Below are 25,000 nucleotides of genomic sequence, written 5' to 3' on the forward strand. Positions count from 1 at the left end.
TCCCCTGATAGCTCTTCTAACAACCCCCCTGTCACCTCCCCTGATAGCTCTTCTAACAACCCCCCTGTCAGGTCCCCTGATAGCTCTTCTAACAACCCCCCTGTCAGGTCCCCTGATAGCTCTTCTAACAACCCCCCTGTCAGGTCCCCTGATAGCTCTTCTAACAACCCCCCTGTCAGGTCCCCTGATAGCTCTTCTAACAACCCCCCTGTCAGGTCCCCTGATAGCTCTTCTAACAACCCCCCTGTCACCTCCCCTAATAGCTCTTCTAACAACCCCCCTGTCACCTCCCCTGATAGCTCTTCTAACAACCCCCCTGTCAGGTCCCCTGATAGCTCTTCTAACAACCCCCCTGTCAGGTCCCCTGATAGCTCTTCTAACAACCCCCCTGTCACCTCCCCTGATAGCTCTTCTAACAACCCCCCTGTCAGGTCCCCTGATAGCTCTTCTACCAACCCCCCTGATAGCTCTTCTAACAACCCCCCTGTCAGGTCCCCTAATAGCTCTTCTAACAACCCCCCTGTCAGGTCCCCTAATAGCTCTTCTAACAACCCCCCTGTCACCTCCCCTAATAGCTCTTCTAACAACCCCCCTGTCACCTCCCCTAATAGCTCTTCTAACAACCCCCCTGTCAGGTCCCCTGATAGCTCTTCTAACAACCCCCCTGTCACCTCCCCTGATAGCTCTTCTAACAACCCCCCTGTCAGGTCCCCTGATAGCTCTTCTAACAACCCCCCTGTCAGGTCCCCTAATAGCTCTTCTAACAACCCCCCTGTCAGGTCCCCTGATAGGTCTTCTAACAACCCCCCTGTCACCTCCCCTGATAGCTCTTCTAACAACCCCCCTGTCACCTCCCCTGATAGCTCTTCTAACAACCCCCCTGTCACCTCCCCTGATAGCTCTTCTAACAACCCCCCTGTCAGGTCCCCTGATAGCTATTCTAACAACCCCCCTGTCACCTCCCCTGATAGCTCTTCTAACAACCCCCCTGTCAGGTCCCCTGATAGCTCTTCTAACAACCCCCCTGTCACCTCCCCTGATAGCTCTTCTAACAACCCCCCTGTCAGGTCCCCTGATAGCTCTTCTAACAACCCCCCTGTCACCTCCCCTGATAGCTCTTCTAACAACCCCCCTGTCACCTCCCCTGATAGCTCTTCTAACAACCCCCCTGTCAGGTCCCCTGATAGCTCTTCTAACAACCCCCCTGTCACCTCCCCTGATAGCTCTTCTAACAACCCCCCTGTCAGGTCCCCTAATAGCTCTTCTGACAACCCCCCTGTCACCTCCCCTGATAGCTCTTCTAACAACCCCCCTATCAGGTCCCCTGATAGCTCTTCTAACAACCCCCCTGTCACCTCCCCTGATAGCTCTTCTAACAACCCCCCTGTCAGGTCCCCTAATAGCTCTTCTAACAACCCCCCTGTCACCTCCCCTGATAGCTCTTCTAACAACCCCCCTGTCAGGTCCCCTGATAGCTCTTCTAACAACCCCCCTGTCAGGTCCCCTAATAGCTCTTCTAACAACCCCCCTGTCACCTCCCCTGATAGCTCTTCTAACAACCCCCCTGTCAGGTCCCCTGATAGCTCTTCTAACAACCCCCCTGTCAGGTCCCCTGATAGCTCTTCTAACAACCCCCCTGTCACCTCCCCTAATAGCTCTTCTAACAACCCCCCTGTCAGGTCCCCTGATAGCTCTTCTAACAACCCCCCTGTCACCTCCCCTGATAGCTCTTCTAACAACCCCCCTGTCAGGTCCCCTGATAGCTCTTCTAACAACCCCCCTGTCACCTCCCCTGATAGCTCTTCTAACAACCCCCCTGTCAGGTCCCCTGATAGCTCTTCTAACAACCCCCCTGTCACCTCCCCTGATAGCTCTTCTAACAACCCCCCTGTCACCTCCCCTGATAGCTCTTCTAACAACCCCCCTGTCAGGTCCCCTGATAGCTCTTCTAACAACCCCCCTGTCAGGTCCCCTAATAGCTCTTCTAACAACCCCCCTGTCAGGTCCCCTGATAGCTCTTCTAACAACCCCCCTGTCACCTCCCCTGATAGCTCTTCTAACAACCCCCCTGTCAGGTCCCCTAATAGCTCTTCTAACAACCCCCCTGTCAGGTCCCCTAATAGCTCTTCTAACAACCCCCCTGTCAGGTCCCCTGATAGCTCTTCTAACAACCCCCCTGTCACCTCCCCTGATAGCTCTTCTAACAACCCCCCTGTCAGGTCCCCTGATAGCTCTTCTAACAACCCCCCTGTCAGGTCCCCTGATAGCTCTTCTAACAACCCCCCTGTCAGGTCCCCTGATAGCTCTTCTAACAACCCCCCTGTCAGGTCCCCTGATAGCTCTTCTAACAACCCCCCTGTCAGGTCCCCTGATAGCTCTTCTAACAACCCCCCTGTCACCTCCCCTAATAGCTCTTCTAACAACCCCCCTGTCACCTCCCCTGATAGCTCTTCTAACAACCCCCCTGTCAGGTCCCCTGATAGCTCTTCTAACAACCCCCCTGTCAGGTCCCCTGATAGCTCTTCTAACAACCCCCCTGTCACCTCCCCTGATAGCTCTTCTAACAACCCCCCTGTCAGGTCCCCTGATAGCTCTTCTACCAACCCCCCTGATAGCTCTTCTAACAACCCCCCTGTCAGGTCCCCTAATAGCTCTTCTAACAACCCCCCTGTCAGGTCCCCTAATAGCTCTTCTAACAACCCCCCTGTCACCTCCCCTAATAGCTCTTCTAACAACCCCCCTGTCACCTCCCCTAATAGCTCTTCTAACAACCCCCCTGTCAGGTCCCCTGATAGCTCTTCTAACAACCCCCCTGTCACCTCCCCTGATAGCTCTTCTAACAACCCCCCTGTCAGGTCCCCTGATAGCTCTTCTAACAACCCCCCTGTCAGGTCCCCTAATAGCTCTTCTAACAACCCCCCTGTCAGGTCCCCTGATAGGTCTTCTAACAACCCCCCTGTCACCTCCCCTGATAGCTCTTCTAACAACCCCCCTGTCACCTCCCCTGATAGCTCTTCTAACAACCCCCCTGTCACCTCCCCTGATAGCTCTTCTAACAACCCCCCTGTCAGGTCCCCTGATAGCTCTTCTAACAACCCCCCTGTCACCTCCCCTGATAGCTCTTCTAACAACCCCCCTGTCAGGTCCCCTGATAGCTCTTCTAACAACCCCCCTGTCACCTCCCCTGATAGCTCTTCTAACAACCCCCCTGTCAGGTCCCCTGATAGCTCTTCTAACAACCCCCCTGTCACCTCCCCTGATAGCTCTTCTAACAACCCCCCTGTCACCTCCCCTGATAGCTCTTCTAACAACCCCCCTGTCAGGTCCCCTGATAGCTCTTCTAACAACCCCCCTGTCACCTCCCCTGATAGCTCTTCTAACAACCCCCCTGTCAGGTCCCCTGATAGCTCTTCTAACCACCTCCCCTGATAGCTCTTCTAACATCCCCCCTGTCACCTCCCCTAATAGCTCTTCTAACAACCCCCCTGTCACCTCCCCTGATAGCTCTTCTAACAACCCCCCTGTCAGGTCCCCTGATAGCTCTTCTAACCACCTCCCCTGATAGCTCTTCTAACATCCCCCCTGTCACCTCCCCTAATAGCTCTTCTAACAACCCCCCTGTCAGGTCCCCTGATAGCTCTTCTAACAACCCCCCTGTCAGGTCCCCTGATAGCTCTTCTAACAACCCCCCTGTCACCTCCCCTGATAGCTCTTCTAACAACCCCCCTGTCAGGTCCCCTGATAGCTCTTCTAACAACCCCCCTGTCACCTCCCCTAATAGCTCTTCTAACAACCCCCCTGTCAGGTCCCCTGATAGCTCTTCTAACAACCCCCCTGTCAGGTCCCCTAATAGCTCTTCTAACAACCCCCCTGTCAGGTCCCCTAATAGCTCTTCTAACAACCCCCCTGTCAGGTCCCCTGATAGCTCTTCTAACAACCCTCCTGTCACCTCCCCTGATAGATCTTCTAACAACCCCCCTGTCAGGTCCCCTGATAGCTCTTCTAACAACCCCCCTGTCACCTCCCCTGATAGCTCTTCTAACAACCCCCCTGTCAGGTCCCCTGATAGCTCTTCTAACAACCCCCCTGTCAGGTCCCCTAATAGCTCTTCTAACAACCCCCCTGTCAGGTCCCCTGATAGCTCTTCTAACAACCCCCCTGTCACCTCCCCTGATAGCTCTTCTAACAACCCCCCTGTCACCTCCCCTGATAGCTCTTCTAACAACCCCCCTGTCAGGTCCCCTGATAGCTCTTCTAACAACCCCCCTGTCAGGTCCCCTGATAGCTCTTCTAACAACCCCCCTGTCACCTCCCCTGATAGCTCTTCTAACAACCCCCCTGTCAGGTCCCCTGATAGCTCTTCTAACAACCCCCCTGTCACCTCCCCTGATAGCTCTTCTAACAACCCCCCTGTCAGGTCCCCTGATAGCTCTTCTAACAACCCCCCTGTCAGGTCCCCTAATAGCTCTTCTAACAACCCCCCTGTCACCTCCCCTGATAGCTCTTCTAACAACCCCCCTGTCAGGTCCCCTGATAGCTCTTCTAACAACCCCCCTGTCACCTCCCCTAATAGCTCTTCTAACAACCCCCCTGTCAGGTCCCCTAATAGCTCTTCTAACAACCCCCCTGTCAGGTCCCCTGATAGCTCTTCTAACAACCCCCCTGTCAGGTCCCCTAATAGCTCTTCTAACAACCCCCCTGTCAGGTCCCCTGATAGCTCTTCTAACAACCCCCCTGTCAGGTCCCCTGATAGCTCTTCTAACAACCCCCCTGTCACCTCCCCTGATAGCTCTTCTAACAACCCCCCTGTCACCTCCCCTGATAGCTCTTCTAACAACCCCCCTGTCAGGTCCCCTGATAGCTCTTCTAACAACCCCCCTGTCACCTCCCCTGATAGCTCTTCTAACAACCCCCCTGTCACCTCCCCTGATAGCTCTTCTAACAACCCCCCTGTCAGGTCCCCTGATAGCTCTTCTAACAACCCCCCTGTCAGGTCCCCTGATAGCTCTTCTAACAACCCCCCTGTCAGGTCCCCTGATAGCTCTTCTAACAACCCCCCTGTCAGGTCCCCTAATAGCTCTTCTAACAACCCCCCTGTCAGGTCCCCTGATAGCTCTTCTAACAACCCCCCTGTCAGGTCCCCTGATAGCTCTTCTAACAACCCCCCTGTCAGGTCCCCTGATAGCTCTTCTAACAACCCCCCTGTCACCTCCCCTGATAGCTCTTCTAACAACCCCCCTGTCAGGTCCCCGATAGCTCTTCTAACAACCCCCCTGTCACCTCCCCTGATAGCTCTTCTAACAACCCCCCTGTCAGGTCCCCTGATAGCTCTTCTAACAACCCCCCTGTCACCTCCCCTGATAGCTCTTCTAACAACCCCCCTGTCAGGTCCCCTGATAGCTCTTCTAACAACCCCCCTGTCACCTCCCCTGATAGCTCTTCTAACAACCCCCCTGTCACCTCCCCTGATAGCTCTTCTAACAACCCCCCTGTCAAGTCCCCTAATAGCTCTTCTAACAACCCCCCTGTCAGGTCCCCTGATAGCTCTTCTAACAACCCCCCTGTCACCTCCCCTGATAGCTCTTCTAACAACCCCCCTGTCAGGTCCCCTGATAGCTCTTCTAACAACCCCCCTGTCACCTCCCCTGATAGCTCTTCTAACAACCCCCCTGTCAGGTCCCCTGATAGCTCTTCTAACAACCCCCCTGTCAGGTCCCCTGATAGCTCTTCTAACAACCCCCCTGTCACCTCCCCTGATAGCTCTTCTAACAACCCCCCTGTCACCTCCCCTGATAGCTCTTCTAACAACCCCCCTGTCAGGTCCCCTGATAGCTCTTCTAACAACCCCCCTGTCAGGTCCCCTGATAGCTCTTCTAACAACCCCCCTGTCACCTCCCCTGATAGCTCTTCTAACAACCCCCCTGTCAGGTCCCCTGATAGCTCTTCTAACCACCTCCCCTGATAGCTCTTCTAACATCCCCCCTGTCACCTCCCCTAATAGCTCTTCTAACAACCCCCCTGTCACCTCCCCTGATAGCTCTTCTAACAACCCCCCTGTCAGGTCCCCTGATAGCTCTTCTAACAACCCCCCTGTCAGGTCCCCTGATAGCTCTTCTAACAACCCCCCTGTCACCTCCCCTGATAGCTCTTCTAACAACCCCCCTGTCAGGTCCCCTGATAGCTCTTCTAACAACCCCCCTGTCACCTCCCCTAATAGCTCTTCTAACAACCCCCCTGTCAGGTCCCCTGATAGCTCTTCTAACAACCCCCCTGTCAGGTCCCCTAATAGCTCTTCTAACAACCCCCCTGTCAGGTCCCCTAATAGCTCTTCTAACAACCCCCCTGTCACCTCCCCTGATAGCTCTTCTAACAACCCCCCTGTCAGGTCCCCTGATAGCTCTTCTAACAACCCTCCTGTCACCTCCCCTGATAGATCTTCTAACAACCCCCCTGTCAGGTCCCCTGATAGCTCTTCTAACAACCCCCCTGTCACCTCCCCTGATAGCTCTTCTAACAACCCCCCTGTCAGGTCCCCTGATAGCTCTTCTAACAACCCCCCTGTCAGGTCCCCTAATAGCTCTTCTAACAACCCCCCTGTCAGGTCCCCTGATAGCTCTTCTAACAACCCCCCTGTCACCTCCCCTGATAGCTCTTCTAACAACCCCCCTGTCACCTCCCCTGATAGCTCTTCTAACAACCCCCCTGTCAGGTCCCCTGATAGCTCTTCTAACAACCCCCCTGTCACCTCCCCTGATAGCTCTTCTAACAACCCCCCTGTCACCTCCCCTGATAGCTCTTCTAACAACCCCCCTGTCAGGTCCCCTGATAGCTCTTCTAACAACCCCCCTGTCAGGTCCCCTGATAGCTCTTCTAACAACCCCCCTGTCACCTCCACTGATAGCTCTTCTAACAACCCCCCTGTCACCTCCCCTGATAGCTCTTCTAACAACCCCCCTGTCAGGTCCCCTGATAGCTCTTCTAACAACCCCCCTGTCACCTCCCCTGATAGCTCTTCTAACAACCCCCCTGTCACCTCCACTGATAGCTCTTCTAACAACCCCCCTGTCACCTCCCCTGATAGCTCTTCTAACAACCCCCCTGTCAGGTCCCCTGATAGCTCTTCTAACAACCCCCCTGTCACCTCCCCTGATAGCTCTTCTAACAACCCCCCTGTCAGGTCCCCTGATAGCTCTTCTAACAACCCCCCTGTCACCTCCCCTGATAGCTCTTCTAACAACCCCCCTGTCACCTCGCCTGATAGCTCTTCTAACAACCCCCCTGTCACCTCCCCTGATAGCTCTTCTAACAACCCCCCTGTCAGGTCCCCTGATAGCTCTTCTAACAACCCCCCTGTCACCTCCCCTGATAGCTCTTCTAACAACCCCCCTGTCACCTCGCCTGATAGCTCTTCTAACAACCCCCCTGTCACCTCCCCTGATAGCTCTTCTAACAACCCCCCTGTCAGGTCCCCTGATAGCTCTTCTAACAACCCCCCTGTCAGGTCCCCTAATAGCTCTTCTAACAACCCCCCTGTCAGGTCCCCTGATAGCTCTTCTAACAACCCCCCTGTCAGGTCCCCTAATAGCTCTTCTAACAACCCCCCTGTCAGGTCCCCTGATAGCTCTTCTAACCACCTCCCCTGATAGCTCTTCTAACATCCCCCCTGTCACCTCCCCTAATAGCTCTTCTAACAACCCCCCTGTCAGGTCCCCTAATAGCTCTTCTAACAACCCCCCTGTCACCTCCCCTGATAGCTCTTCTAACAACCCCCCTGTCAGGTCCCCTGATAGCTCTTCTAACAACCCCCCTGTCAGGTCCCCTGATAGCTCTTCTAACAACCCCCCTGTCACCTCCCCTGATAGCTCTTCTAACAACCCCCCTGTCAGGTCCCCTGATAGCTCTTCTAACAACCCCCCTGTCACCTCCCCTGATAGCTCTTCTAACAACCCCCCTGTCAGGTCCCCTGATAGCTCTTCTAACAACCCCCCTGTCACCTCCCCTGATAGCTCTTCTAACAACCCCCCTGTCACCTCCCCTGATAGCTCTTCTAACAACCCCCCTGTCAGGTCCCCTAATAGCTCTTCTAACAACCCCCCTGTCAGGTCCCCTGATAGCTCTTCTAACAACCCCCCTGTCACCTCCCCTGATAGCTCTTCTAACAACCCCCCTGTCAGGTCCCCTGATAGCTCTTCTAACAACCCCCCTGTCACCTCCCCTGATAGCTCTTCTAACAACCCCCCTGTCAGGTCCCCTGATAGCTCTTCTAACAACCCCCCTGTCACCTCCCCTGATAGCTCTTCTAACAACCCCCCTGTCACCTCCCCTGATAGCTCTTCTAACAACCCCCCTGTCAGGTCCCCTGATAGCTCTTCTAACAACCCCCCTGTCACCTCCCCTAATAGCTCTTCTAACAACCCCCCTGTCACCTCCCCTGATAGCTCTTCTAACAACCCCCCTGTCAGGTCCCCTGATAGCTCTTCTAACAACCCCCCTGTCAGGTCCCCTGATAGCTCTTCTAACAACCCCCCTGTCAGGTCCCCTGATAGCTCTTCTAACAACCCCCCTGTCACCTCCCCTGATAGCTCTTCTAACAACCCCCCTGTCAGGTCCCCTGATAGCTCTTCTAACCACCTCCCCTGATAGCTCTTCTAACATCCCCCCTGTCACCTCCCCTAATAGCTCTTCTAACAACCCCCCTGTCACCTCCCCTGATAGCTCTTCTAACAACCCCCCTGTCAGGTCCCCTGATAGCTCTTCTAACAACCCCCCTGTCAGGTCCCCTGATAGCTCTTCTAACAACCCCCCTGTCACCTCCCCTGATAGCTCTTCTAACAACCCCCCTGTCAGGTCCCCTGATAGCTCTTCTAACAACCCCCCTGTCACCTCCCCTAATAGCTCTTCTAACAACCCCCCTGTCAGGTCCCCTGATAGCTCTTCTAACAACCCCCCTGTCAGGTCCCCTAATAGCTCTTCTAACAACCCCCCTGTCAGGTCCCCTAATAGCTCTTCTAACAACCCCCCTGTCACCTCCCCTGATAGCTCTTCTAACAACCCCCCTGTCAGGTCCCCTGATAGCTCTTCTAACAACCCCCCTGTCAGGTCCCCTAATAGCTCTTCTAACAACCCCCCTGTCAGGTCCCCTGATAGCTCTTCTAACAACCCCCCTGTCACCTCCCCTGATAGCTCTTCTAACAACCCCCCTGTCACCTCCCCTGATAGCTCTTCTAACAACCCCCCTGTCAGGTCCCCTGATAGCTCTTCTAACAACCCCCCTGTCACCTCCCCTGATAGCTCTTCTAACAACCCCCCTGTCACCTCCCCTGATAGCTCTTCTAACAACCCCCCTGTCAGGTCCCCTGATAGCTCTTCTAACAACCCCCCTGTCAGGTCCCCTGATAGCTCTTCTAACAACCCCCCTGTCACCTCCCCTGATAGCTCTTCTAACAACCCCCCTGTCACCTCCCCTGATAGCTCTTCTAACAACCCCCCTGTCAGGTCCCCTGATAGCTCTTCTAACAACCCCCCTGTCACCTCCCCTGATAGCTCTTCTAACAACCCCCCTGTCAGGTCCCCTGATAGCTCTTCTAACAACCCCCCTGTCACCTCCCCTGATAGCTCTTCTAACAACCCCCCTGTCACCTCGCCTGATAGCTCTTCTAACAACCCCCCTGTCACCTCCCCTGATAGCTCTTCTAACAACCCCCCTGTCAGGTCCCCTGATAGCTCTTCTAACAACCCCCCTGTCACCTCCCCTGATAGCTCTTCTAACAACCCCCCTGTCACCTCGCCTGATAGCTCTTCTAACAACCCCCCTGTCACCTCCCCTGATAGCTCTTCTAACAACCCCCCTGTCAGGTCCCCTGATAGCTCTTCTAACAACCCCCCTGTCAGGTCCCCTAATAGCTCTTCTAACAACCCCCCTGTCAGGTCCCCTGATAGCTCTTCTAACAACCCCCCTGTCAGGTCCCCTAATAGCTCTTCTAACAACCCCCCTGTCAGGTCCCCTGATAGCTCTTCTAACCACCTCCCCTGATAGCTCTTCTAACATCCCCCCTGTCACCTCCCCTAATAGCTCTTCTAACAACCCCCCTGTCAGGTCCCCTAATAGCTCTTCTAACAACCCCCCTGTCAGGTCCCCTGATAGCTCTTCTAACAACCCCCCTGTCAGGTCCCCTAATAGCTCTTCTAACAACCCCCCTGTCAGGTCCCCTAATAGCTCTTCTAACAACCCCCCTGTCAGGTCCCCTGATAGCTCTTCTAACAACCCCCCTGTCACCTCCCCTGATAGCTCTTCTAACAACCCCCCTGTCAGGTCCCCTGATAGCTCTTCTAACAACCCCCCTGTCAGGTCCCCTGATAGCTCTTCTAACAACCCCCCTGTCACCTCCCCTAATAGCTCTTCTAACAACCCCCCTGTCAGGTCCCCTAATAGCTCTTCTAACAACCCCCCTGTCAGGTCCCCTGATAGCTCTTCTAACAACCCCCCTGTCACCTCCCCTGATAGCTCTTCTAACAACCCCCCTGTCAGGTCCCCTGATAGCTCTTCTAACAACCCCCCTGTCACCTCCCCTGATAGCTCTTCTAACAACCCCCCTGTCAGGTCCCCTGATAGCTCTTCTAACAACCCCCCTGTCACCTCCCCTAATAGCTCTTCTAACAACCCCCCTGTCAGGTCCCCTAATAGCTCTTCTAACAACCCCCCTGTCAGGTCCCCTGATAGCTCTTCTAACAACCCCCCTGTCACCTCCCCTGATAGCTCTTCTAACAACCCCCCTGTCAGGTCCCCTGATAGCTCTTCTAACAACCCCCCTGTCAGGTCCCCTGATAGCTCTTCTAACAACCCCCCTGTCAGGTCCCCTGATAGCTCTTCTAACAACCCCCCTGTCACCTCCCCTGATAGCTCTTCTAACAACCCCCCTGTCACCTCCCCTGATAGCTCTTCTAACAACCCCCCTGTCACCTCCCCTGATAGCTCTTCTAACAACCCCCCTGTCAGGTCCCCTGATAGCTCTTCTAACAACCCCCCTGTCAGGTCCCCTAATAGCTCTTCTAACAACCCCCCTGTCAGGTCCCCTGATAGCTCTTCTAACAACCCCCCTGTCACCTCCCCTGATAGCTCTTCTAACAGCCCCCCTGTCACCTCCCCTGATAGCTCTTCTAACAACCCCCCTGTCAGGTCCCCTGATAGCTCTTCTAACAACCCCCCTGTCACCTCCCCTGATAGCTCTTCTAACAACCCCCCTGTCACCTCCCCTGATAGCTCTTCTAACAACCCCCCTGTCAGGTCCCCTGATAGCTCTTCTAACAACCCCCCTGTCACCTCCCCTGATAGCTCTTCTAACAACCCCCCTGTCAGGTCCCCTGATAGCTCTTCTAACAACCCCCCTGTCAGGTCCCCTGATAGCTCTTCTAACAACCCCCCTGTCAGGTCCCCTGATAGCTCTTCTAACAACCCCCCTGTCACCTCCCCTGATAGCTCTTCTAACAACCCCCCTGTCACCTCGCCTGATAGCTCTTCTAACAACCCCCCTGTCACCTCCCCTGATAGCTCTTCTAACAACCCCCCTGTCACCTCCCCTTATAGCTCTTCTAACAACCCCCCTGTCACCTCCCCTGATAGCTCTTCTAACAACCCCCCTGTCACCTCCCCTGATAGCTCTTCTAACAACCCCCCTGTCACCTCCCCTGATAGCTCTTCTAACAACCCCCCTGTCACCTCCCCTGATAGCTCTTCTAACAACCCCCCTGTCATCTCCCCTGATAGCTCTTCTAACAACCCCCCTGTCAGGTCCCCTGATAGCTCTTCTAACAACCCCCCTGTCAGGTCCCCTGATAGCTCTTCTGACAACCCCCCCACATGCTATAGATGGAAGGAAAGTAGTGTGGAAAAATCCCAGAAGACAATTAGGCAACAACAAATTCTATCCCTTTCAGACAACTTCCTGGACAAGATGTTCCACTGTAAACGGAGCAGTAGAAAACCTAAACAAGATATTTATATTATTTATATTATATTAGAAAACCTACCTCTCAGCTTCCCTGTCAAACCTAAAAATGTCAGGAAAACGAACAACAACGACAAATGGTTTGATGAAAAAAACCTAAGAAAGAAATGTAGAAACCTTTTCCAACCAAAAACACATAGAGACCCGGGAAAACCTGAGTCTACGGCTTCACTACGGTGAATCACTAAAACAATACAGAAATACACTACGGAAAAAGAAGGAACAGCACGTCAGAAATCAGCTCAATGTAGCTGAAGAATCCATAGAATCTAACCACTTCTGGGAACATTGGAAAACACTAAACACACGACAACACGGAGAGTTATTAATATATATATATATATATTGATATTTGATCACGTATATGTTTTTTTTCATTCTTCATCAAACCATTTGTCATTGTTGTTCATTATCTTCAGTTTTCTGTTAGATTTTTTTTAGGTTTGATAGGGATATATATATATATATATATATATAATAGAATCAACAATTAAAGACTACTAGAACTTTCTGCACATCGTTACAACAATGTATATATATACATAATATAACATTTGAAATGTCTCTATTCTTTTGGAACTTCTGTGAGTGTAATGTTTACTGTTAATTTTTGTATTGTTTATTATCTATTTCACTTGCTTTATGTGTTTACCATGCCAATACAGCCCTTACAATTAATTAAATTGAATTGAGAGAGAGAGAGAGAGAGAGAGAGAGAGAGAGAGAGAGAGAGAGAGAGAGAGAGAGACAGAGAGAGACAGAGAGAGAGAGAGAGAGAGAGACAGAGAGAGAGAGAGAGATAGAGAGAGAGACAGAGAGAGACAGATAGAGAGAGACAGATAGAGATGGGGCTTGGGGCGGGGGTTGTCTCGAGGTAACACTGTGTTGAGATGTGTGAGTTTACCCCAGTATGAATCCCCAGACCCAGGGCAAGCCCATCAGGAAGTGAGACATCACAGCTACTGTCGATGCCTCCACTGTACACGGTCCTACTGCCAGTCGCACACAAACCGCCTTCAGTCTGCGGAGAGCCTGTTGAACATATACACCTTTAGCTGTAAATCTCCATAGAGAGAACTCTCTCTCTCTCTCTCTCTCTCTCTCTCTCTCTCTCTCTCTCTCTCTCTCTCTCTGTTTCTCTGTCTCTCTCTCGCTCTGTCTCTGTCTGTCTCTCTCTCTCTCTCTCTCTCTCTCTCTCTCTCTCTCTCTCTCTATCTCTCTCTCTCTCTCTCTCTCTCTGTTTCTCTGTCTCTCTCTCTGCTCTCTCTCTCTCGCTCTGTCTCTCTCTCTCTCTCTCTCTCTCTCTCTCTCTCTCTCTCTCTCTCTCTCTCTCTCTCTCTGTCTCTCTCTCTCTGTCTCTCTCACTCTCTCTCTCTCTCTCTCACTCTCTCTCTCTCTCTCTGTCCCTCCCTCCGTACCGAAGGGTCGAGGCCCAGTCCAGCACGGGTCAGTATGATGGCCAGAGCGATGTTCCTCAGAGCTGCTGACCAGTTCTGCTCAATGTGGACCGCCTCCGTTACATACGGTACGTTACGCAGCACCAGACCTGCCAGCAACATACCTACACACACACACACACACACACACACACACACACACACACACACACACACACACACACACACACACACACACACACACACACACACACACACACACACACAGACACACACACACACACACACACACACAGCATCAGTTACAAACGGGATGTTTATCAGGACGAAACCTGCAGGTAACATGCCTGAGAGACACACGTTTAGTAGTTTAGTTTCAGTTTAGTCGTCCTGTGTGGCTGAGTTGGCAAGAGCATCGAGCTGCGAACACCAGGGTCCTGTGTCTGCTGGGAACATGATCCTATTGTCCTCATCCATCTACACACAATACTCCATAATGACATCACAATACTCCATAATGACATCACAATACCCCATAGTGACATCACAATACTCCATAATGTCATCACAATACCCCATAATGACATCACAATACTCCATAATGACATCACAATACCCCATAGTGACATCACAATACTCCATAATGTCATCACAATACCCCATAATGACATCACAATACTCCATAATGACATCACAATACCCCATAGTGACATCACAATACTCCATAATGTCATCACAATACACCATAATGACATCACAATACTCCATAATGACATCACAATACTCCATAATGACAAAACGGAAATTGAGACCCTTTACTATGAGACTAAATTGAGCTCAGGTGCATCCTGTTTCCATTGATCATCCTTGAGATGTTTCTACAACTTGATTGGAGTCCACCTGTTGGTAAACTCAATTGATTGGACATGATTTGGAAAGGCACACACCTGTCTATATAAGGTCCCACAGTTGACAGTGCATGTCAGAGCAAAAAATCAAGCCATGAGATGGAAGGAATTGACCTCTGAGACAGGACTGTGTTGAGGCACAGATCTGTGGAAGGGTACCAAAATATTTCTGCAGCATTGAAGGTCCCCAAGAACACAGTGGCCTCCATCATTCTTAAATGGAAGAAGTTTGGAACCAGCAAGACTCTTCCAAGAGCTGGCCGCCCGGCCAAACTGAGCAATCGGGGGAGAGGGGCCTTGGTCAGGGAGGTGACCAAGAACCAGATGGTCACTCTGACAGAGCTCCAGAGTTCCTCTGTGGAGATGGGAGAACCTTCCAGAAGGACAACCATCTCTGCAGCACTCCACCAATCAGGCCTTTATGGTAGAGTGGCCAGACGGAATCCACTCCTCAGTAAAAGGCACATGACAGCCCGCTTGGAGTTTGCCAAAAGTCACCTAAAAACTCTCAGACCATGAGAAACAAGATTCTCTGGTCTGATGAGACCAAGATGGATCTCTTTGGCCTGAATGCCAAGCGTCACGTCTGGAGGAAACCTGGCACCATCCCTACGGTGAAGCATGGTGGTGGCAGCATCATACTGTGGGGATGTTTTTCAGCGGCAAGGACTGGGAGACTAGTCAGGATCGAGGGAAAGATGAATAGAGCAAAGTACAGAGAGATCCTTGATGAAAACCTGCTCCAGAGCGCTCAGGACCTCAGACTGGGGCGAAGATTCACCTTCCAACAGGACAACGACCCTAAGCATACAGCCAAGACAACGCAGGAGTGGCTTCAGGACAAGTCTCTGAATGTCCTTGAGTGGCCCAGCCGGAGCTCGGACTTGAACCTGATCGTACATCTCTTGAGAGAGCTGAAAATATCTGTGCAGCGACGCTCCCCATCCAACCTGACAGAACTTGAGAGGATCTGCAGAGAAGAATGGGAGAAACTCCCCAAATACAGGTGTGTCAAGCTTGTAGCGTCATACCCAAGAAAACTGCTGTAATCGCTGCCAAAGGTGCTTCAACAAAGTACTGAGTAAAGGGTCTGAATACTTATGTAAATGTCATATTTTAAAACAGTCCCATTTCTTCACGTTAGTCAAAACAGTCCCATTCATCCCAGTCAAAGGGGGATGAAACATATACAGCACTGACTAGTGGAACGTACCAAGTAAAGGGGGGAATATTATATTATATATAAACATATACAGCACTGACTAGTGGGACGTACCAAGTAAAGGGGGGAATATTATATTATATATAAACATATACAGCACTGACTAGTGGAACGTACCAAGTAAAGGGGGGATGTGATATTATATATAAACATATACAGCACTGACTAGTGGAACGTACCAAGTAAAGGGGGGAATATTATATTATATATAAACATATACAGCACTGACTAGTGGAATGTACCAAGTAAAGGGGGGATGTGATATTATATATAAACATATACAGCACTGACTAGTGGAACGTACCAAGTAAAGGGGGGAATATTATATTATATATAAACATATACAGCACTGACTAGTGGAACGTACCAAGTAAAGGGGGGAATATTATATTATATATAAACATATACAGCACTGACTAGTGGAACGTACCAAGTAAAGGGGGGAATATTATATTATATATAAACATATACAGCACTGACTAGTGGAACGTACCAAGTAAAGGGGGGAATATTATATTATATATAAACATATACAGCACTGACTAGTGGAACGTACCAAGTAAAGGGGGGATGTGATATTATATATAAACATATACAGCACTGACTAGTGGAACGTACCAAGTAAAGGGGGGAATATTATATTATATATAAACATATACAGCACTGACTAGTGGAATGTACCAAGTAAAGGGGGGATGTGATATTATATATAAACATATACAGCACTGACTAGTGGAACGTACCAAGTAAAGGGGGGAATATTATATTATATATAAACATATACAGCACTGACTAGTGGAACGTACCAAGTAAAGGGGGGAATATTATATTATATATAAACATATACAGCACTGACTAGTGGAACGTACCAAGTAAAGGGGGGAATATTATATTATATATAAACATATACAGCACTGACTAGTGGAACGTACCAAGTAAAGGGGGGAATATTATATTATATATAAACATATACAGCACTGACTAGTGGAACGTACCAAGTAAAGGGGGGATGTGATATTATATATAAACATATACAGCACTGACTAGTGGAACGTACCAAGTAAAGGGGGGATGTGATATTATATATAAACATATACAGCACTGACTAGTGGAATGTACCAAGTAAAGGGGGGATGTGATATTATATATAAACATATACAGCACTGACTAGTGGAATGTACCAAGTAAAGGGGGGATGTGATATTATATATAAACATATACAGCACTGACTAGTGGAATGTACCAAGTAAAGGGGGGATGTGATATTATATATAAACATATACAGCACTGACTAGTGGAATGTACCAAGTAAAGGGGGGATGTGATATTATATATAAACATATACAGCACTGACTAGTGGAATGTACCAAGTAAAGGGGGGATGTGATATTATATATAAACATATACAGCACTGACTAGTGGAACGTACCAAGTAAAGGGGGGAATATTATATTATATATAAACATATACAGCACTGACTAGTGGAACGTACCAAGTAAAGGGGGGAATATTATATTATATATAAACATATACAGCACTGACTAGTGGAACGTACCAAGTAAAGGGGGGATGTGATATTATATATAAACATATACAGCACTGACTAGTGGAACGTACCAAGTAAAGGGGGGAAGGGGGGCAGTGTGGGGAGTTGGATCAGTCCGATCAGTTTTCCTCCACACACAGCACAGAGAAACAGGATGATGATGCCGAACAGATTCCCCCCTGGATAACACTCCTTCTCAGCGATGGACCAGACCACCCCGAACAACAACACTCCCAGACACACTAGACAGAGAGGGAGAGCCCCACACACACACACACACACACACACACACACACACACACACACACACACACACACACACACACACACACACACACACACACATTTCAGATCTGTGGTCATCTTCACCATCTTCATCATGAAGAACATGCCAGTAGTCCAGACCCGTTAAACAGGGTCAGTACCTGTGGTAATGAGATATGCCAGTAGTCCAGACAGACCCGTTAAACAGGGACAGTACCTGTGGTAATGAGATATGCCAGTAGTCCAGACCCGTTAAACAGGGTCAGTACCTGTGGTAATGAGATATGCCAGTAGTCCAGATGGTGCCGTTAAACAGGGACAGTACCTGTGGTAATGAGATATGCCAGTAGTCCAGACAGACCCGTTAAACAGGGACAGTACCTGTGGTAATGAGATATGCCAGTAGTCCAGACCCGTTAAACAGGGTCAGTACCTGTGGTAATGAGATATGCCAGTAGTCCAGACGGACCCGTTAAACAGGGTCAGTACCTGTGGTAATGAGATATGCCAGTAGCCTGACAGACCCGTTAAACAGGGTCAGTACCTGTGGTAATGAGATATGCCAGTAGTCCAGACAGACCCGTTAAACAGGGACAGTACCTGTGGTAATGAGATATGCCAGTAGTCCAGATGGACCCGTTAAACAGGGACAGTACCTGTGGTAATGAGATATGCCAGTAGTCCAGACCCGTTAAACAGGGACAGTACCTGTGGTAATGAGATATGCCAGTAGTCCAGACAGACCCGTTAAACATGGACAGTACCTGTGGTAATGAGATATGCCAGTAGTCCAGACGGACCCGTTAAACAGGGTCAGTACCTGTGGTAATGAGATATGCCAGTAGTCCAGACCCGTTAAACAGGGACAGTACCTGTGGTAATGAGATATGCCAGTAGTCCAGACAGACCCGTTAAACAGGGTCAGTACCTGTGGTAATGAGATATGCCAGTAGTCCAGACAGACCCGTTAAACATGGACAGTACCTGTGGTAATGAGATATGCCAGTAGTCCAGACGGACCCGTTAAACAGGGACAGTACCTGTGGTAATGAGATATGCCAGTAGTCCAGACCCGTTAAACAGGGACAGTACCTGTGGTAATGAGATATGCCAGTAGTCCAGACCCGTTAAACAGGGACAGTACCTGTGGTAATGAGATATACCAGTAGTCCAGACCCGTTAAACAGGGACAGTACCTGTGGTAATGAGATATGCCAGTAGTCCAGACGGACCCGTTAAACAGGGTCAGTACCTGTGGTAATGAGATATGCCAGTAGTCCAGATGGTGCCGTTAAACAGGGACAGTACCTGTGGTAATGAGATATGCCAGTAGTCCAGACAGACCCGTTAAACATGGACAGTACCTGTGGTAATGAGATATGCCAGTAGTCCAGATGGTGCCGTTAAACAGTGTGTCAGAGGGGAGATCCGGAAAGGGGTGGAGTTAGAAACTATCACTGTGATGTCATTACACTTCGTCTCCTCTCCCATGATGCACTGGGCATTCGCCACGCCCACAGCCTGGGGGAAGGGGGGGGGGGGGGGGGGGGTTCAGAGTTAATTGTTTTTCATGTGTTCCAAAAGAAACACTATTTCCTATATAGTGCACTACTTTTGACCAGAGCCTAGTGAGAAGATAGTGCACTAAATGAAGAATATGGTCCCGTTTCAGATGTACCCTTAGAAAAAGGTATTTTTGGGTTAAACAGTCCTACACCTAGTGCTGCTGCTCGGGATTATAATGTATCTGTGTGGTTCTGAGCAGTTGATTCGGGTTCTGAACAGGTTCTGTAGAGTTGGTTCTGGTACTCCCTATAAATGACCGAATAATACTTTAAACCAGTTACATAACTGAATCAGAGCTGAGTGACTCCCTGTATATAACTGAATCAGAGCTGAGTGACTCCCTGTATATAACTGAATCAGAGCTGAGTAACTCCCTGTATATAACTGAATCAGAGTAACTCCCTGTATATAACTGAATCAGAGTAACTCCCTGTATATAACTGAATCAGAGTAACTCCCTGTATATAACTGAATCAGAGCTGAGTAACTCCCTGTATATAACTGAATCAGAGCTGAGTAACTCCCTGTATATAACTGAATCAGAGTAACTCCCTGTATATAACTGAATCAGAGTAACTCCCTGTATATAACTGAATCAGAGTAACTCCCTGTATATAACTGAATCAGAGCTGAGTGACTCCCTGTATATAACTGAATCAGAGCTGAGTAACTCCCTGTATATAACTGAATCAGAGCTGAGTAACTCCCTGTATATAACTGAATCAGAGTAACTCCCTGTATATAACTGAATCAGAGCTGAGTGACTCCCTGTATATAACTGAATCAGAGTAACTCCCTGTATATAACTGAATCAGAGCTGAGTGACTCCCTGTATATAACTGAATCAGAGTAACTCCCTGTATATAACTGAATCAGAGCTGAGTAACTCCCTGTATATAACTGAATCAGAGCTGAGTGACTCCCTGTATATAACTGAATCAGAGTAACTCCCTGTATATAACTGAATCAGAGCTGAGTAACTCCCTGTATATAACTGAATCAGAGCTGAGTGACTCCCTGTATATAACTGAATCAGAGTAACTCCCTGTATATAACTGAATCAGAGCTGAGTGACTCCCTGTATATAACTGAATCAGAGCTGAGTAACTCCCTGTATATAACTGAATCAGAGTAGTACTCCCTGTATATAACTGAATCAGAGTAACTCCCTGTATATAACTGAATCAGAGTAACTCCCTGTATATAACTGAATCAGAGCTGAGTGACTCCCTGTATATAACTGAATCAGAGTGACTCCCTGTATATAACTGAATCAGAGTTGAGTAACTCCCTGTATATAACTGAATCAGAGTAACTCCCTGTATATAACTGAATCAGAGTAACTCCCTGTATATAACTGAATCAGAGTAACTCCCTGTATATAACTGAATCAGAGCTGAGTAACTCCCTGTATATAACTGAATCAGAGCTGAGTGACTCCCTGTATATAACTGAATCAGAGTGACTCCCTGTATATAACTGAATCAGAGCTGAGTAACTCCCTGTATATAACTGAATCAGAGTAACTCCCTGTATATAACTGAATCAGAGTAACTCCCTGTATATAACTGAATCAGAGTAACTCCCTGTATATAACTGAATCAGAGCTGAGTAACTCCCTGTATATAACTGAATCAGAGCTGAGTAACTCCCTGTATATAACTGAATCAGAGTAACTCCCTGTATATAACTGAATCAGAGCTGAGTAACTCCCTGTATATAACTGAATCAGAGCTGAGTAACTCCCTGTATATAACTGAATCAGAGCTGAGTAACTCCCTGTATATAACTGAATCAGAGCTGAGTGACTCCCTGTATATAACTGAATCAGAGCTGAGTAACTCCCTGTATATAACTGAATCAGAGTAACTCCCTGTATATAACTGAATCAGAGCTGAGTAACTCCCTGTATATAACTGAATCAGAGCTGAGTGACTCCCTGTATATAACTGAATCAGAGTAACTCCCTGTATATAACTGAATCAGAGCTGAGTAACTCCCTGTATATAACTGAATCAGAGTAACTCCCTGTATATAACTGAATCAGAGCTGAGTAACTCCCTGTATATAACTGAATCAGAGCTGAGTAACTCCCTGTATATAACTGAATCAGAGCTGAGTAACTCCCTGTATATAACTGAATCAGAGTAACTCCCTGTATATAACTGAATCAGAGCTGAGTAACTCCCTGTATATAACTGAATCAGAGTAACTCCCTGTATATAACTGAATCAGAGCTGAGTGACTCCCTGTATATAACTGAATCAGAGCTGAGTGACTCCCTGTATATAACTGAATCAGAGTAACTCCCTGTATATAACTGAATCAGAGCTGAGTAACTCCCTGTATATAACTGAATCAGAGCTGAGTAACTCCCTGTATATAACTGAATCAGAGCTGAGTGACTCCCTGTATATAACTGAATCAGAGTGACTCCCTGTATATAACTGAATCAGAGTTGAGTAACTCCCTGTATATAACTGAATCAGAGTAACTCCCTGTATATAACTGAATCAGAGTAACTCCCTGTATATAACTGAATCAGAGCTGAGTAACTCCCTGTATATAACTGAATCAGAGCTGAGTAACTCCCTGTATATAACTGAATCAGAGCTGAGTGACTCCCTGTATATAACTGAATCAGAGCTGAGTAACTCCCTGTATATAACTGAATCAGAGTAACTCCCTGTATATAACTGAATCAGAGCTGAGTAACTCCCTGTATATAACTGAATCAGAGCTGAGTGACTCCCTGTATATAACTGAATCAGAGTAACTCCCTGTATATAACTGAATCAGAGCTGAGTAACTCCCTGTATATAACTGAATCAGAGTAACTCCCTGTATATAACTGAATCAGAGCTGAGTAACTCCCTGTATATAACTGAATCAGAGCTGAGTAACTCCCTGTATATAACTGAATCAGAGCTGAGTAACTCCCTGTATATAACTGAATCAGAGTAACTCCCTGTATATAACTGAATCAGAGCTGAGTAACTCCCTGTATATAACTGAATCAGAGTAACTCCCTGTATATAACTGAATCAGAGCTGAGTGACTCCCTGTATATAACTGAATCAGAGCTGAGTGACTCCCTGTATATAACTGAATCAGAGTAACTCCCTGTATATAACTGAATCAGAGCTGAGTAACTCCCTGTATATAACTGAATCAGAGCTGAGTAACTCCCTGTATATAACTGAATCAGAGCTGAGTGACTCCCTGTATATAACTGAATCAGAGTGACTCCCTGTATATAACTGAATCAGAGTTGAGTAACTCCCTGTATATAACTGAATCAGAGCGAGTGACTCCCTGTATATAACTGAATCAGAGTAACTCCCTGTATATAACTGAATCAGAGTAACTCCCTGTATATAACTGAATCAGAGCTGAGTAACTCCCTGTATATAACTGAATCAGAGCTGAGTAACTCCCTGTATATAACTGAATCAGAGTAACTCCCTGTATATAACTGAATCAGAGTAACTCCCTGTATATAACTGAATCAGAGTAACTCCCTGTATATAACTGAATCAGAGTAACTCCCTGTATATAACTGAATCAGAGTAACTCCCTGTATATAACTGAATCAGAGTAGACTCCCTGTATATAACTGAATCAGAGCTGAGTAACTCCCTGTATATAACTGAATCAGAGTAACTCCCTGTATATAACTGAATCAGAGCTGAGTAACTCCCTGTATATAACTGAATCAGAGTAACTCCCTGTATATAACTGAATCAGAGCTGAGTAACTCCCTGTATATAACTGAATCAGAGCTGAGTAACTCCCTGTATATAACTGAATCAGAGTAACTCCCTGTATATAACTGAATCAGAGCTGAGTGACTCCCTGTATATAACTGAATCAGAGTAACTCCCTGTATATAACTGAATCAGAGCTGAGTAACTCCCTGTATATAACTGAATCAGAGCTGAGTGACTCCCTGTATATAACTGAATCAGAGTAACTCCCTGTATATAACTGAATCAGAGCTGAGTAACTCCCTGTATATAACTGAATCAGAGTAACTCCCTGTATATAACTGAATCAGAGTAACTCCCTGTATATAACTGAATCAGAGCTGAGTAACTCCCTGTATATAACTGAATCAGAGCTGAGTGACTCCCTGTATATAACTGAATCAGAGCTGAGTAACTCCCTGTATATAACTGAATCAGAGCTGAGTGACTCCCTGTATATAACTGAATCAGAGCTGAGTGACTCCCTGTATATAACTGAATCAGAGTAACTCCCTGTATATAACTGAATCAGAGCTGAGTAACTCCCTGTATATAACTGAATCAGAGCTGAGTAACTCCCTGTATATAACTGAATCAGAGTAACTCCCTGTATATAACTGAATCAGAGTAACTCCCTGTATATAACTGAATCAGAGCTGAGTGACTCCCTGTATATAACTGAATCAGAGCTGAGTGACTCCCTGTATATAACTGAATCAGAGTAACTCCCTGTATATAACTGAATCAGAGCTGAGTAACTCCCTGTATATAACTGAATCAGAGTAACTCCCTGTATATAACTGAATCAGAGTAACTCCCTGTATATGACTGAATCAGAGTAACTCCCTGTATATAACTGAATCAGAGCTGAGTAACTCCCTGTATATAACTGAATCAGAGTAACTCCCTGTATATAACTGAATCAGAGTAACTCCCTGTATATGACTGAATCAGAGTAACTCCCTGTATATAACTGAATCAGAGTAACTCCCTGTATATAACTGAATCAGAGTAACTCCCTGTATATAACTGAATCAGAGTAACTCCCTGTATATAACTGAATCAGAGTAACTCCCTGTATATAACTGAATCAGAGCTGAGTAACTCCCTGTATATAACTGAATCAGAGTAACTCCCTGTATATAACTGAATCAGAGCTGAGTAACTCCCTGTATATAACTGAATCAGAGCTGAGTAACTCCCTGTATATAACTGAATCAGAGCTGAGTAACTCCCTGTATATAACTGAATCAGAGTAACTCCCTGTATATAACTGAATCAGAGCTGAGTGACTCCCTGTATATAACTGAATCAGAGTAACTCCCTGTATATAACTGAATCAGAGCTGAGTAACTCCCTGTATATAACTGAATCAGAGCTGAGTGACTCCCTGTATATAACTGAATCAGAGTAACTCCCTGTATATAACTGAATCAGAGCTGAGTAACTCCCTGTATATAACTGAATCAGAGTAACTCCCTGTATATAACTGAATCAGAGCTGAGTAACTCCCTGTATATAACTGAATCAGAGCTGAGTAACTCCCTGTATATAACTGAATCAGAGTAACTCCCTGTATATAACTGAATCAGAGCTGAGTAACTCCCTGTATATAACTGAATCAGAGCTGAGTGACTCCCTGTATATAACTGAATCAGAGCTGAGTAACTCCCTGTATATAACTGAATCAGAGCTGAGTAACTCCCTGTATATAACTGAATCAGAGCTGAGTGACTCCCTGTATATAACTGAATCAGAGTAACTCCCTGTATATAACTGAATCAGAGCTGAGTAACTCCCTGTATATAACTGAATCAGAGCTGAGTGACTCCCTGTATATAACTGAATCAGAGTAACGCCCTGTATATAACTGAATCAGAGCTGAGTGACTCCCTGTATATAACTGAATCAGAGCTGAGTGACTCCCTGTATATAACTGAATCAGAGCTGAGTGACTCCCTGTATATAACTGAATCAGAGCTGAGTGACTCCCTGTATATAACTGAATCAGAGCTGAGTGACTCCCTGTATATAACTGAATCAGAGCTGAGTAACTCCCTGTATATAACTGAATCAGAGCTGAGTAACTCCCTGTATATAACTGAATCAGAGCTGAGTGACTCCCTGTATATAACTGAATCAGAGCTGAGTAACTCCCTGTATATAACTGAATCAGAGTAACTCCCTGTATATAACTGAATCAGAGTAACTCCCTGTATATAACTGAATCAGAGCTGAGTAACTCCCTGTATATAACTGAATCAGAGTAACTCCCTGTATATAACTGAATCAGAGTGACTCCCTGTATATAACTGAATCAGAGTAACTCCCTGTATATAACTGAAT

At 47.7% G+C, this 25,000-nt stretch overlaps 1 protein-coding gene across 1 annotated transcript in view; it reads right to left on the reverse strand.

Annotated features, from left to right (window-relative positions):
* LOC106591046 (sodium/hydrogen exchanger 9B2) overlaps positions 1-25,000 on the reverse strand; it is an 80,216-nt gene that overhangs the window by 52,712 nt on the left and 2,504 nt on the right. The window contains exons 2-5 of the mRNA XM_082977296.1: positions 18,707-18,863; positions 17,150-17,320; positions 13,424-13,566; positions 12,910-13,037 (exon numbers count right to left, since the gene is read on the reverse strand). Coding sequence (XP_082833422.1) covers positions 12,910-13,037; positions 13,424-13,566; positions 17,150-17,320; positions 18,707-18,863 — 599 coding nt within the window. The remainder of the gene's footprint in view (positions 1-12,909; positions 13,038-13,423; positions 13,567-17,149; positions 17,321-18,706; positions 18,864-25,000) is intronic.

The sequence above is a fragment of the Salmo salar genome, chromosome 07 (assembly GCF_965601325.2).
Source record: "Salmo salar chromosome 07, fSalSal1, whole genome shotgun sequence".
NCBI classification, from domain to species: domain Eukaryota; kingdom Metazoa; phylum Chordata; class Actinopteri; order Salmoniformes; family Salmonidae; genus Salmo; species Salmo salar.